Source organism: Penaeus monodon, chromosome 35 (genome assembly GCF_015228065.2).
Source record: "Penaeus monodon isolate SGIC_2016 chromosome 35, NSTDA_Pmon_1, whole genome shotgun sequence".
NCBI classification, from domain to species: domain Eukaryota; kingdom Metazoa; phylum Arthropoda; class Malacostraca; order Decapoda; family Penaeidae; genus Penaeus; species Penaeus monodon.
In genome coordinates, this window is record NC_051420.1 from 25,691,769 (window position 1) to 25,706,768 (window position 15,000).

Below are 15,000 nucleotides of genomic sequence, written 5' to 3' on the forward strand. Positions count from 1 at the left end.
CTTGTCCTCTGTCGTAAGTTCTCCCCACCTGTTCTCTGACCAGTCCGTGAGCAACCTGGAGGTGAGTCTGCATCTGTACCTTTCTCTTTTTCTCTCTCTATGTCTTTCTACGTCTGTGTCTATCTCTCTTTCTCTTTTGTCTCTCTCTGTTTCTGTTTCTTTTTCTTTTTCTCTTTCTCTTTCTCTCTCTCTCTCTCTTCTCTTCTCTCTTCTCTCTCTCTCTCTCTCTCTCTCTCTCCTCTCTCATCTCTCTCTCTCTCTCTCTCTCTCTCTCTCTCTCTCTCTCTCTATCTCTCCCTCTCCCTCTCCCTCTCCCTCTCCCTTCTCCCTCTTCCTCTCCCTCTCCCTCTCCCTTCTCCCTCTTCCTCTTCCTCTCCTCTCTCTCTCTCTCTCTCTCTCTCTCTCTCTCTCTCTCTCTCTCTTCTCTCTCTCTCTCTCTCTCTCTCTCTCTCTCTCTCTCTCTCTCTCTCTCCATTCATATCCCTCCCCCTCGCTCCTTCCCTCTCTTCATTCTTGCTCATCCGTCCCTCAAACTCTCCCTACCTCTGTCCCTCTGTCCCTCTCTCTCTCCCTCTCCCTCACCCCCCTCTCGATATCTCTCCCCTCCCCTTCCTCCTTCCCCTAACCCTCACTTCTCCTTCTCCCCTCACCCCTCACCCTCCCTCCTTCCAACCCCCCTTCACCCCTCCCACACCCATCACGCTCTCACTCTCCCCCTCTCTTTCCTTCCCCCTCCCCCCCTTATAGTTCTACGCGGGCGTGGTTGAGTGGCATGACGACAAGTACTTCAAGCTGGTGTCATCTGGGTGGCACGCGGAGCCGGGCTGGGGCGTCAGTTTCGAGTTCAAGGTGGACTACGCCGGCGCCAAACCCTCGGTCGTCGCGGCGGTCATGAACGGAGCAGACGTGTGCGGTGAGTGAGGGGAGGGGAGGGGGGGGAGGGAGAAGGAGGGGGGAGGGAGTGAGGGGAGGGGAGGGGGAGAAGGGGAAGGAGGGGGGAGGGAGGGAGGGAGGGAGGGGAGAAGGGAGAAGGAGGGGGGATGGAGTGAGGGGAGGGGAGGGGGAGAAGGTTAAAGGAGGGGGAGGGAGTGAGGGAAGGAGGAAAAGTGGTGGAGGGGGATGGGGAGTGGGGAGGGGGGAGGGGGGAAGGAGGAGGGGGGAGAGGGGGGAAAGAGGTGGAGGGGGATGGGGAGTGGGGCAGAGGGGGGAAGGAGGGGAGAGGGGGAGAGGGAGGGAAAAATGGTGGAAGGGGGAAGGAGAATGGGGAAGGGGAAGGGGGCCAGAGAGGGAGAAGAGGTTAGGTGAGGGAGAAGGGAGGATGGGGAGTGGAGAGGGGGAAGGGGTAGGAGTGGGGAAGGAGAGGGGGAAGGAGATCTGTCTGGGGGGGAAGGGGAGAAGGCGGAGGACTTCATGGGGGGAGGGGGAGAGAGAGTGGGGAAGATGAATGGAGAACGGGGGGAGGAGCGGGGGAAGGAAGTTTGTGTGTGGGGAGGAAGGGGCGGGGTTAGGTGTGGGGGGGAAGTGGGGAAAGGAGAGGAGAGGAGAGGGGTATTAGTGGGGAGAAGAAGTTTGCGTGGGGATGAGGGGGTGATAGACACTAGGGGCTTATGTTCTTGTATGAGTGCATGGGAACGAGAGTGAAAAGGTGCTACTTTTGTTGAGAAAAAAAAAAAACTAGATTAATCAGAAGAAAATGTATCACTGTGCTTATGAATATGATTTTCTGTCTGATAGCGTAAAAATATTTACAATTCGATCTTATCCCTCATTATCCTCATCCTCACAGTCATTATCATCATCCTCGCCTTATCGACCCCCTCTCCCTCCCCCAGGCGGCGGCGGCGTGGTGACCCAGCCCCCCGTGGAGAGCCCCTGCGACCCCACGGGCATGGACCCCTACGACTATGGGCAGGTAGGGGAGGAGGGGAAGGGAGGGGGACGGAGGGGAGGACGGGAAGGGAGTGGGGGGGAGGAGGGGAAGGGGGCGGAGGGAAAAGGGGAGGAGGGGAGAACGGGAATGGAGTGGGGGGGGGGGGGGGATGCTGTTTGTGATGTGACCGGGAAGTGATGTGATATGTTATGAAGTGGTGTAATACAATGCGCAGTGATGTGATGTGATGTAATGCATGTACGATGTGGTGCGATTTGATGTGATGCGATGTGGTGTGAGATGATGGGATGTAAATGTGGCGCGATGCAGTGCACTGTGGTGAATTGTCGCTCTCTCCCCTCTCGCTCTCCCCACCCCCCCTCTCGAGAGAGAGAGAGAGAGAGAGAGAGAGAGAGAGAGAGAGAGAGAGAGAGAGAGAGAGAGAAGAGGGAGAGAGAGAGAGAGATGAGAGAGAGATGAGAGAGGGAGAGAGAGAGGAGAGAGAGAGAGAGAGAGAGATGAGAGAGAGAGAGAGAGAGAGAGAGAGAGAGAGAGAGAGAGAGAGAGAGAGAGAGAGAGAGAGAGAGAAACAATGGATTTTGGCAATCAGTTATCTGAACAAGTCCAAAAATCGATTATACACATAATCCCTAACATAATGATTATGGATCTGGTAAAGAAGCCCTTTATCATACACAAAAAAATAATTCATATACGTAACCCAGATAATATATATATATATATATATATATATATATATATATATATATATATATATATATATATATATATATATATATATATATATATATATTGTATATATATATATTATATTATATATATATATATATATGTATATATATATATATATATATCTGGTAAAGATGCATTTTGTTATGTAGCAAAAACATATTAGACGTGCAATCTCCCATAATGAAGGAATTTTATACATTTAGTTCCTCTTACAAAGATAACATATCTGGTAAAAAAAAATCTCATGTAATCCTCTCATAAAAAATACATAGATAGCTAAATAAATGGATCGATAGATAGGTAAATGGACAGATGATAGGCAAATAGATGAACAGATGGGTAAATAGATAGATGGATCTGGTAATAAAGCATTCTTACATATCCCAAAAAAATTAATTATACATGTAGCCCCTCATTAAAAAACCGCGCCATAACGAGCCTCTCCTTCCCCCTCGCCAGGCTCTGTGCCTCTCCTACCTGTTCTACGAGGCGCAGCGCTCAGGTCCGCTCCCGGCTGACCAGAGGGTGACCTGGAGGAAGGACTCGGCCGTCAACGATGGATCGGACGTTGGTCATGACCTGTCGGGGGGATATTATGATGGTGAGGCAGGGAGGGAGGGATAACAATGATAAAACTATCGGTGCAACAACAAAAATTAAGATCGACTCTACGAGTAACATAAGACTGTCCTAAAACACACACATGCATCCGCGTGCGCTCTCGCGTGCACACACACACACACACACACACACACACACACACACACACACACACACACACACACACACACACACACACACACACACACACACACACACACACACACATTCCCTACTCACACACACCCTCCCACCGAACACCACTCACTCACACACACACCTACAGAACCCCCCTTTCCTCTCTCCCCAACACTTCCCCTCCACTCACCATAGCCCCAACCCCATCCTCCCCTTCCTCCCCACACACTCACCATTGCCTCTCCTCCCCCCCCACAGCCGGTGATTTCGTGAAGTTCGGTTTCCCAATGGCTTTCACGGCGACTGTGCTTGCGTGGGGCCTCGTCGACTTCCCGGCCGGACACGAGGCAGCAGGTGCGTCGACAGGGTTGAGATCTGTGCTTGCTTACTTGCCTGCTTGCTCTCGGATTATCTGGTCGGTTGATTATTCTGGTTGTTTGTTATTGTTCGTTTTGTAAGAATGTACGATTTTTTTTATTGATATACTCTTTTCATTGCTTTATTTTTATCGTAATCATTATCAATAGTTTTTCATTATTGTAATTACAGTCATTATTATTATGACTATTATCATCATAATCACATCATTAATGATGATAATTATTATCACTATCATCATTATAATAAGCATTACATTGATAATATTGATCATCATCATTATTGTGACATTATCATTAGCCATCACTATCCATCCTATGAGATAAACGGTATCCACAAAGATTAATGATGCTTGCACTTTAACATGATTCTGGCTATCAATCTATCAAACAACAAAAACTTATTTACCTTTCCTCATTTGTCACTGTTTAGGTGGAGCCAATTTTGATATGTTTATATCTCTCTCTCCCATTATTATTGTTTTTTTCTTCTCTACATCTTTTAGAAAAAAACTAGGGCCTCTCTTCCGCTACACTTATTTAGGTTGAATGAATTTCTGCCTTTTTCGTATCCCCATCATTCTTTGCCTGTTTAAGATTTTTTTTCTTTGCCATACATCTACAATAGTCATATTTGACATCCATCTACTTATTTTTTAAGGCAGAGTGATTTCATCCATATTATTATCTCCCTCTTGCATTATCTTTTTTTTTTGCCACCATCTTGCCATACACCTCTGATTGCAATTGCAGGTCAAACCGAGTACGCCAGAGCAGCTGTGAAATGGGCTACTGATTACTTCCTCAAGGCTCACACTTCATACTTTGAATTCTATGGCCAGGTATGTAGCTGTGTGGTATAGTGTATTAGTATATTATATATTTCCTTCCATGTTGTATAAGCCCTGCCATGTATATTGCATTGGTGTTGTATATCTCTTGTCGTGTGTAGTGTATTGGCGTTGTATATTTCTTGTCGAGTATAGTGTATTGGTCTTTTATATCTCTTGTGTGTAGTGTATTGGCCTTGTATATCTCTTTCCATGTATAGTGTATTGACATTATATATTTCCAGCCACATATTGTGCACTATTGTTAAGTATCATCTGCCATGTACAGTATAGTGCGCTGGTGTATTGTGTATCGTTACATATCTTCTGCTATCTATAAGTTACTTAAATTGTGTATTTCTTGTATTAATGATTTATATCTCCTTCCATATAATGTATTGTTACTGCATATCTCCTGCTGTCTTAGGGGCAGATGTCATGAATTTTACTATTTGTGTATTGAATCAGTGTGAAAATACAAAGCTCGTGTGCAAGGTGGTAGGAAACTAAGAGATGATACACAGAGAATAAGAATATAGAAAGGCAGACTAGATTAATCCTTATATCAACCGCCCCCCCCCCCCTCCGAGCTCTCATCAAAAAATCTTAATTGCACTACGCCACTCGTGCAGAGGGCGAAGATGAAGGAGATCGAAAGGAGGAAGAAGGAAAAACAAGATTATAAAGGAAGAAAAAAAAACCATAACACCAGAGAAACAAACTGCCAATTTTCCCTCCATGTATCCTAAATAACTAAAATCTTACTATGAAACTAATCAACTTCCAGCTATTCGATTAACCCATCAACTTCTTGCTGTTCGATTAACCCATCAACTTCCAGCTATTCGATTAACCCATCAACTTCCTACTATTTGATAACCTGATCAACTTCCTATCATCATCTTCCTGTTTCTCTTCGTCCCTGAGGTGGGAGATGGGTACGCTGACCACGCCTACTGGGGTCGGCCCGAGGAGATGACGATGGCCCGACCCTCCATGAAGATTGATAATGATCACCCAGGTACGGCGTCGGTTGGGCGGGAAGGAAAGGGATTTGGGGAGAGAGAGGGTAAAAAAAAAAAAAGAATAACGAAAATTAATGAAGATAAGAAAGAGAGGGAAAACAGACTGATCCCCGGGAAATACTTCGTTGTAATATTGCGTTTTGAATCAAAGTGAGATTGTTGTAGGAACGGTGACGTGTACAGACATTTGGAAGGGTATGTATTCATTTGAAATAAGGGCCCTCTCTTGACTTCTTACAAAGGTACCTTTCCTTGCATTAATTCAACCAAGAGGATTCTCTAATAACTAGAAGAAAAAGATCATGCCCCCACCAACACATCTCTTGCACGTCCCTAGTTAAGATGGAAATAAAGCAAAAAAAGGAAAAAAATAAAAAGAAATAAATAAGAAAGAAAGATTCGAAGAGAGAAAAGGAAAATCACATATAGCTTCACACTTAAAAAAATAATAATCGACAGCATTTCCCTCCAATACTCAAGACCATGTCTTATCCTCACAAGAAAATTAATGAGAAAGTGGGTTTTGATTGGCTTAATTGTTTTCCAATTCATTCTGTTAATGACCTTCAATTTTCCAGGCACGGAGCTTGCAGCAGAGACGGCCGCTGCCCTCGCCGCCGCTTCCATGGCCTTCAAGGTTTGCCTTCTTGAGATTTAAAGAATATTATACTATTGATTTTTTTTCTCCGTAAGAAAATGCGTAGCAAATATGGGACTCACGATAATGCATTACGTTTACTCATTTCTGAAAACAGAGAAAATTTATGTTGACTCGTTTGTTTGTCTGTTTGTATGCATTTTTTTTCTATTATAATTACCCTATTTTTCATTCCCATTTTTTAAAAATACATCTTCTTTACTTTTCTCTCCTTTTCTTATTTACCTTTTTTTCATTCCCATTATTTCCTTAAAGCTTAGTACGTGTTCCTTCTCCTCTGTAGGATTCGGACCCTTCCTACTCCAGCCAGATGCTAGCAGTGGCGCAGGAGCTCTATGACTTCGCCGACCAACGCCGTGAGAATTATGATGTCTCTATCCCCGGCGCCGCGGATTTCTACAAGTGAGTGGCGAAAAGGAAGGGTTGGAATCATCAATGAGTTGTATGAATGATTTGTTTTGTAAAGATATTAAGCGATTTTTTTTTCTTTTTTTTCTTTCTTTCTTTTAAGGGCAATGTTCAAAGGTGTGATTTCCATACTCCTGTTGATTATGTACCCCTTGAGCCTTAGGGATACCAGCCACGTAATTATTGTAAATTTTGCATGTATTTATGTCTCAACTTGGCCATTACTACTCACATAACCATGGCCATTACTATCCACGAGTCTTCATCACCTTTACCACAAATGTAACCGCCTTTGATACCCACGGTCACCACAGCCCTTACTTACCACACACCACCACGGCTACCACCATCACCACCACCCACAACCAGCACAGATATCACCGTCCCTACCATCGCGACGTTACTTCTGTCTGTCCCTAAAAGTGTGACATAATAAGGCTGATGAGGAGAGCGGAGGCAAGAAATTTATCGTAAGGGAGGAGAAAACGGGAAATGGCAGACGCAAATCCAATCAGAGAAAACGGAATTATGGTTACGAAAGGGATGACACAAGAAAAATTATAAGTGAGTCCTTGCAACGCTTTAATGAGGCCCGGACACTCTCAGATCATGGAGCGGCTACGGGGACGAGCTGTGCTGGGCTGCGCTGTGGCTGGCTCGCGCGACGGGCGACTCCAGCTACATGACGAAGGCCAGGCAGCACTGGGACGAATTCGGAATCTCGAATGGCGCCGACGGCTTCAACTGGGACGACAAGAAGGGAGGCGTCTATGTAAGTCACGCGGAAGACAATCGGTTGGTGATTGTTTTCCAGTAATGGTGTATTTGTTAAATCTGTTGTTGGATTGAGTCTGTTGTATAGGAATCTTTTCTTGAAACTGCTCTGTGAGTAGACGACCATTTCAAGCGAATTATGTAATACGGAGATTTGATATGAATCCAATTCACGCAATTGTCCAAATACTATGCCACTTAATTCTTCCTACAGGCGTTACACAAAAGCCCTTTTTCATTTTATATTATTAGCAGTGTTAATGGTATTTTCACTTTCTTGTGTTTATTGCATTATTTATTCATTATTAGTTTTTTTATTATCATTCTTTGCCACTCGCTAAAGGCCCTGTACGCCCTCCTGGATTCCGACCCGACGTTCAGCGACGCCCTGGCCACCTTCGTCGAGCACATCCGCAACGACAAGCCCTACACGCCCGGCGGCCTCGTCTTCCTGGACCCGTGGGGCGCCAACAGGCACGCCGCCAACGTCGCCTACATCGCGCTCATGGTCAGCTCACGCACGCACGCAGATACGCACGGAAACACATGCACACACGCACACATACACACACTTAGACACACACACGCGCGCGCGCGCGCTCATACGTTCTTCCATAGTGTGAAAAACAAATCGTTAAATAAGAACAAAAACCTTGAAAAAATGTCCAAATGCTTTCAGTTTTCCCAACATGCCCATCCCGCCCATTCACCCTCCTCCTTCGCCCGTCTCACAGGCCGCCAAACTGGGCATCGACGTGGACGTGAACCGGCAGTGGGCGCAGCAGCAGATCGACTGCCTCTTGGGCTCCACCGGCCGCTCCTTCGTCGTCGGATTCGGCACCAACCCGCCACAGCGCCCCCACCACCGAGCTAGGTAGGGAGAGGGAGGGAGGGAGGGAGGGAGGGAGGGAAGGAGGAAAGAGATGGGAGAGGGAAGGAGGGAGGACTACGGAGAGGGAGAGGCGGGAAGGAGAGGAAGGGAGGGTCAGGAAGAGGGAGAGGGGGAAGAAGAGGGAGGGAAGAAAGGAGAGAGGGAGAAGGAGAGGGGTAATAGGAGAGGGAGAGGAATAGACGGAGGAAGAGAGAGAGAGAGAGAGATGGAATAGGTAGAGGGAAGAAAGAAAAGGAAGAAGAAGAGGGAGATGGACAGAAGGACGGAGAGAAAGTGGAAGGTCAGGAAGAGAGAGGGAAAAGGAATGGGAGAAAAATGAACGAGAGAGGAGGGGGTGACGGAGGGAGGAGGTGAAAACAGAGTAAGAGGGACGGAAAGTGGGAGAGTGAAAGAAAAAGGGAGGAAGGGGTGAAGAGGGAAAGGGAGGGACAGAGGGAGAGGGATGGAACGACAGAGGAAGTTAGAAGGAAAGGGAAAGGGAGAAGGGCAGAGGGAAGGGGAAGGCGGAAGAAGGGGGGGGATGAGGGAGAAAGTACAAAGGTAGGAAGAAGGAGAGAGGAGGAAGGAGAGGTAAAGAGGGAAGGGAGGAGGGAGGGTAGAAGAGGGGAAGGGACGGAGGGAGGGAGAGAAAGAGAGACGAAAGGAGGGAGAAGAACAAAAGGATGAGGGAGAGAGAAAGAAACGAAGGGAAGGAAAGAGAGGAGGAGAAGGAGAAAGAAGAAGAGGGACGGGAAGAGAGAAAGAGAAGAGAGAGAGAGAGAGAGAGAGAGAGAGAGAGAGAGAGAGAGAGAGAGAGAGAGAGAGAGAGAGAGAGAGAGAGAGAGAGAGAGAAGAGAGAGAGCCAGTCGAGAAAGAGAGAGAGAGATAGAGAGAGAGAAAGGGTTAAAGTGTATGAATGAAAGAGAGAAAGAAAGAGAAAAAGAACAAGAAAAAAAATGAGGATGACCCCAAACAATAGAAAATAAGGACAATAAAAGAAAAAACGTCTCTATCAACAAACACCTAACACCCTCTGACCCTCCCCCTTCCCCCCCCCCGCAGCTCGTGCCCCAACCCCCCCGCCTCGTGCAGTGACGGCTGGGCGCAGAACAACCCCGGACCGAACCCCCAGGTGCTGTACGGAGCGCTCGTCGGGGGACCCAGCCAGGTACGCCTTCTGGAGGGAGGGTTGTTTTTTCCCTTCTTTCGTTTTCTTTATTTTCCTCCTTTTGTTGACGTTTTCTTTTGGGTTTTTCTTTTTTTGTTGTTGTTGGTGTCTTTCTTTTTTTTTTTTTCTTATTTTTCCGTGTTCTTTATTTTTCCTTTTGTTGTTGTTGTTTTTCTGAGCTAGATTTGTGCGAGATTTCCTGTTTATATTGGGTATTGTTTTTTTTTATTAAAAAACGGGAATAGTGATTGGAAAGATACTCGTATCTATATATATTTATGTAAAGGCTGTTTGTCTCGATGTCTGTCTGCCTGGATCTCTGTCTGTTAGAGAGTATAAATATCAGTTTTTCTCTTTCTCTATTTTATAGGAAAAAAACTAACGTTTAATCTCTCTCTCTCTCTCTCTCTCTCTCTCTCTCTCTCTCTCTCTCTCTCTCTCTCTCTCTCTCTCTCTCTCTCTCTCTCTCTCTCTCTCTCACACACACACACACACACACACACACACACGCACACTGACTTAGACTCTAACTCTCATTCTTACTTCCTCCCTTTCCCTCCCTCCCTTCCTTCCTCCCACTTTCTCTCACATAACTTTCCCCTCCCTACCTTCCCATCGCTAAATCACAAAAAAAAAAAAAAAATAGATAAATAAATAAACAAATAAATAAATAAATAATGATAATGATAATAATAATAATAATAATAATAATAATAATAATAATAATAATAATAATAGTAATAATAATAATAGTAATAATAATCATAATAATAATTATAATAATAATAATAATAATAAGCCCGCAGCTATTCAGTATCCCCTTTAACCCCCCCCCCTTCCCCCAGGACGGCAGTTACAACGACGACCGGAACGACTATGTACACAACGAGGTGGCCTGCGATTACAACGCTGGCTTCTCCGCCGCCCTCGCCGCTTTGGTCGAACTCCACTAAATAAGAAATGAAAGTCCTAAAATAAAAAAAATAAAAAAATAAAAAAATCGTGATGTTGAATTAAGTAAGTGTTAAATGTTGATAAATGAATAAATGGAAAGTTTTAATTGATTTTCATTCTGCGTCGCCCTTGTCGCTTTGGTCGAACTCCATTAAATACGAGGAAATGAAAATCCTAAAAATAAAAAAAAAATCGTGATGTTGAAATAAGTAGATACTGAATGAGAATAAATGAATAACTGCAAACTTCCAATCGATTTTCATTCTCCGCCACATACGAAGAAATACAAATCGTTAAATAAGAACTGTTGAATGAGTAGAGATCTAATGACGAATAAATTAAAGGTTCTAATGAATTTTCATGAAGGTCATAGTTCATCGTTCTCCCTCGCCGCTTTGGCCGGACAGCACTAAAGACGAGGAAATGAAAATCCTTAAATGGAAACTCGTGGTGTTGAATAAATAGAGATAAAATGGAAATCAATGAGTAAAGGAAAAGTTTGAATCGATTATCTTTTTTCCGCCGTTTTTGCCGCCTTGGCCGAGCTCCACTTACGTACCAGGAAATCAAAATTGAAGTGTTGAATAAGTAAACATAAAGTGGAAATGAGTGAATGAATAAATGAAGGAAGGAAAAGGGAGAAGTAAAGGAAGAGGAAAGGAGGGAGAAGGACGAAAGTGCGGAGGAAGGGAGAAGGAGAAACAAGGAAGGAGGGGAGAGGGGAAGGAGAGGAAGGAACAAGAAAGAAGAGGGAGATGGACGGATGGAGGGAGAGAAAGAGGTGAGATTTAAATTCATTAATAAATAAAATTATCTAATTGATTTTCATGAAAGTCATTCTTTTTCTTTTTCTTTTTCTTTTCTTTCTTTTTTTGGTATTTCTGTCTGAAACGTGAAATCATACAATAGGTAAAATAAAGGGATATAGATAGGGCGAGGGAGAGGGAAGGGGAAGAAAAAACAAAGAAGTGGCGGAGATACAGAGGAAAGTGGATTATATCTGTGTGTGTGGAAAGAGAGAGAGGGGGAGGGAGGAAGAGGGAGAGAGAGAGAGATAGAGAGAGAGAGAGAGAGAGAGAGAGAGAGAGAGAGAGAGAGAGAGAGAGAGAGAAGGGGACAGTTCTGACATATCGATGTATTAAATAAATCCATCTGTTCACGAAGAGGAATACAGCCGCCCTTTGCACAGTTTTCAGAAGGCTGCGAAATCCGGATTAAATCGAGAACTGGTTTGGGAGATGCAGAAAAAAAATAAATCCGGATCTCTTCACCCTTGATATTGCAATTCTGAAACGGATATTGTAAATTTCTGAAGCGGAACGTGTAAATTTCTGAAGCGGATATTGTGAATTTCTGAAACGGATATTGTGAATTTCTGAAACGGATATTGTAAATTTCTGAAGCGGATATTGTGAATTTCTGAAACGGATATTGTAAAGATCTGAAAGGAGTATTCTATATTCGACCAGGTTCTTATGCATTCCCCTGGAGTCTTACGGGACGCTGTTTGAACTGTTTTTTGTACCGGCTGGCATGTGCTTACTATCCACACACCTATTACAAACACAATTCCTCTTCCATTTCTTCTTTCTAGACTAAAAGGTCCAGTAGTGTTAACTCTTCTTTTTAGGTAATTATTGTAATTTTAGGAGATTGGCTTTGTCGTTTCTCTTAACTCAACTGATACTTTAAAAGGAATAAGGTCATTTTCTTCAGAGCGAAGTATATTGATTCGTTGTTCTTGTTAGACTCGGCAAGTTCATGTTAGACCTTGCTTTTTTTTAAGTTGGTTATTTTTTCCTATAACATGTCCACAAGGTATCATTTTTTTCTTAATGTGTACCACAATATATATATATATATATATATATATATATATATATATATATATATATATATATATATTTGTGTGTGTGTGTGTGTGTGTGTGTGTGTGTGTGTGTGTGTGTGTGTGTGTGTGTGTGTGTGTGTGTGTGTGTGTATGTGTGTGTGTGTTTTTTTTTTCTTTTTTCTTTTTTTTTGCATCTGGTCTCCGATATATAACAGAAGAATGACAGCAAGCGCCTTACTCAGTATGCTATTTCTTTAATTGACACAGTTCCCTTCTCCCTCCCAGATATGGACGACTACCACCCTTTACCTTTCTGCAAGACGTCGTTCTGGTGGAATGGTACCCAGCTGCAGAATGGCCTTGCAACCCTAAAGCCATAATAGATTTTCCTCCAAACTGTGTCCAGGTATTTATTCTCCTTGGCTGTATTGCTTGGTTCGTTATGATAGAGTGCTGGTACCATGGACCGTCAATCTTCAGCCTCTGAGATATAACAAAGACCCGAAAAAGTAGACTGTTTTCGCTATTAATTTATAGGCATGGGGACCAAGAAATACCAGCTCGACTGTAACTGGATACTGCGTTGAAGTTACCGAGTATAATGCATATCTCGTAAAATAATGATAATAATTATAATAGTAATAATAATAATTATTATTATTATTATTATTATTATTATCATTATTATTATTATTATTTATTAATTAATTAAAAATAAATGGCAGGGGTGCGCATTGGTCTTTGATCATCTTTTTCCATCTCAGATATACATACAGTGGTATGGGTGTTATTGGTAATGTACTGTGCATTCTTGCATGTGTAACATGCATGTCCTTCTAAAACCCTATGCACTCCAGTATCGTAATTAAGTTTTACCGTATCGTACGCCATTTACAACAGAAGTAAATGCAGCAAATTGACTCATTGGCCATAAAAAGGAAGAAAAAAATCAGAGAATCGACCATTGGCAACTGTGTGTAGTTAGGATGTAGGCCAATAGATGGCTGAACCGGCGGCTATTACGTCACGCCTTTGGTGCGCATGACCTGCTGTCCTCTGTTTGTTTACATGAATCAGCTGATTACTCTTGTTCGTTTTCAGTCTTACTCGGAGTCAATGTATAATCTTATGCGTGTTAACATAAGATATTTATACTTCACATATTTGGTAATATTATCAGATAGATAAAGCAAATTTTCTTGCTGAACGGAGATAAGTCGCCAGCAAGTGAGTATAAAATTACGAAATTACAATCACTCAAGTTTTAACGCAAGGGTTCGAACACCGTCTTGCGCGGGTCTTTGCGAATGGAGTGAAAATGAAAACACGGAACAGAAAAATAAATAGTAAAAGGATATAGGAGACGTGTTTCGCTTAAGTAAATTAGCCAAGGTCATCTTTACAATATGGAGGCAGCAGATAAAGATGAGGTAAGTGAAAATGACACAAGTATTTAGGTAATTTTCCTTTGTGTAATAAGTAGAGTGCCCGCTTATTTATACGTCCATTGTTATTCGAAAATCTGGAGAAATAAAGAATTTGCCCTATTGAATCAAAATATCTGTGCCATGTTGCATTCTTAGCCGCATTTTGGAAAATGTAGAATTTCAGTGATATTGCATATATTAATTTCGGTTGACATTTCTTTTTAAATCTTAAATATTTAAGGATAAGATCACGGGTATCTTTTGATGCTCGGTCCACTGATGGTTTAATTTTCAGAGGAATGATGTATGTTTTTATGCTTCTTATGTTATTGTACGGTTGTTAAGATCTATTGCATGAAATATATATTATGTTATTATGCATTACATGTCTGATAAGTGTTTTGAAGACTACTCAGCATCTGTTAGTGCCTTAGCAAAGGCTAGTAAACTTGCATAATATAAATATATTAGGGCAATGCAGGACTTGTAGATATTCCTGGTGATTGATCCTCAGTTAAAGAATGTGCCAAACCTTGGTATTGTCAATGGAGTTTTCTAGCATTTTCTGGAGTGCGAAGAAGGGAGGCCACGGCACTCCTATAGTGTCACTATAATTATCAGAGAAAAAATTCTTACTATTTTCCAGGAAATTATTTTGGATGACATGGCAAGTAAGGAAATAAGAGAAATGAAGCTTGAAGAAAATTTATGAAAAGAGCTTATTTATAAAAGATATAAAGTAATTATATTCACAGTCTTGCTCACTCACTAATACATAGTCACACACACACACACACACACACACACACACACACACACACACACACACACACACACACACACACACACACACACACACACACACACACACACACACAATTAAACACACACTTACATGCACATGCACACACATACCCCCCACCCCCATGCATACACACATTATATAATATATATATATATATATATATATATATATATATATATATATATATATAATATATATATATATATATATATATATATATATATATATATATATATATATATGTTATATATATATATATATATATATATATATATATATATATATATATATATATATATATATTATATATACATACATACATACATACATACATACATACATACATACATACATACATACATACATACATACATACATACATACATACATACATACATATATACCATAGGCTGCATCATGTTCCCCTGTACTTAGGATGGTTGTTTCTTTTTGTTGAAATGTGAAGGCCAAGATACCATGTGATTATATGATCCATTGTGGTATCAGTGCA

At 42.3% G+C, this 15,000-nt stretch overlaps 2 protein-coding genes across 3 annotated transcripts in view; both read left to right on the plus strand.

Moving 5' to 3' along the window:
• Positions 1–43: 43 nt before the first annotated feature.
• On the plus strand, positions 44–10,601 carry LOC119595138 (endoglucanase E-4-like; the record flags this gene model as incomplete). Its single annotated transcript, XM_037944307.1, is given in 14 exon segments — positions 44–61; positions 748–913; positions 1,833–1,912; positions 3,083–3,224; positions 3,620–3,715; positions 4,492–4,580; positions 5,496–5,589; positions 6,172–6,230; positions 6,535–6,653; positions 7,266–7,431; positions 7,777–7,941; positions 8,168–8,307; positions 9,367–9,472; positions 10,318–10,601. Coding segments are annotated over 14 exon segments (1,548 nt in total), but the record flags the coding sequence as incomplete, so codon positions are not given.
• A 2,745-nt stretch (positions 10,602–13,346) lies between these two features.
• The window catches only part of LOC119595139, a 10,598-nt gene continuing 8,944 nt past the window's right edge, over positions 13,347–15,000 (plus strand). For both annotated transcript variants that reach the window (XM_037944308.1, XM_037944309.1), the window contains exon 1: positions 13,347–13,687. In XM_037944308.1, the coding sequence (XP_037800236.1) occupies positions 13,664–13,687 (24 nt within the window). In that variant the 5' untranslated portion in view covers positions 13,347–13,663. The remainder of the gene's footprint in view (positions 13,688–15,000) is intronic.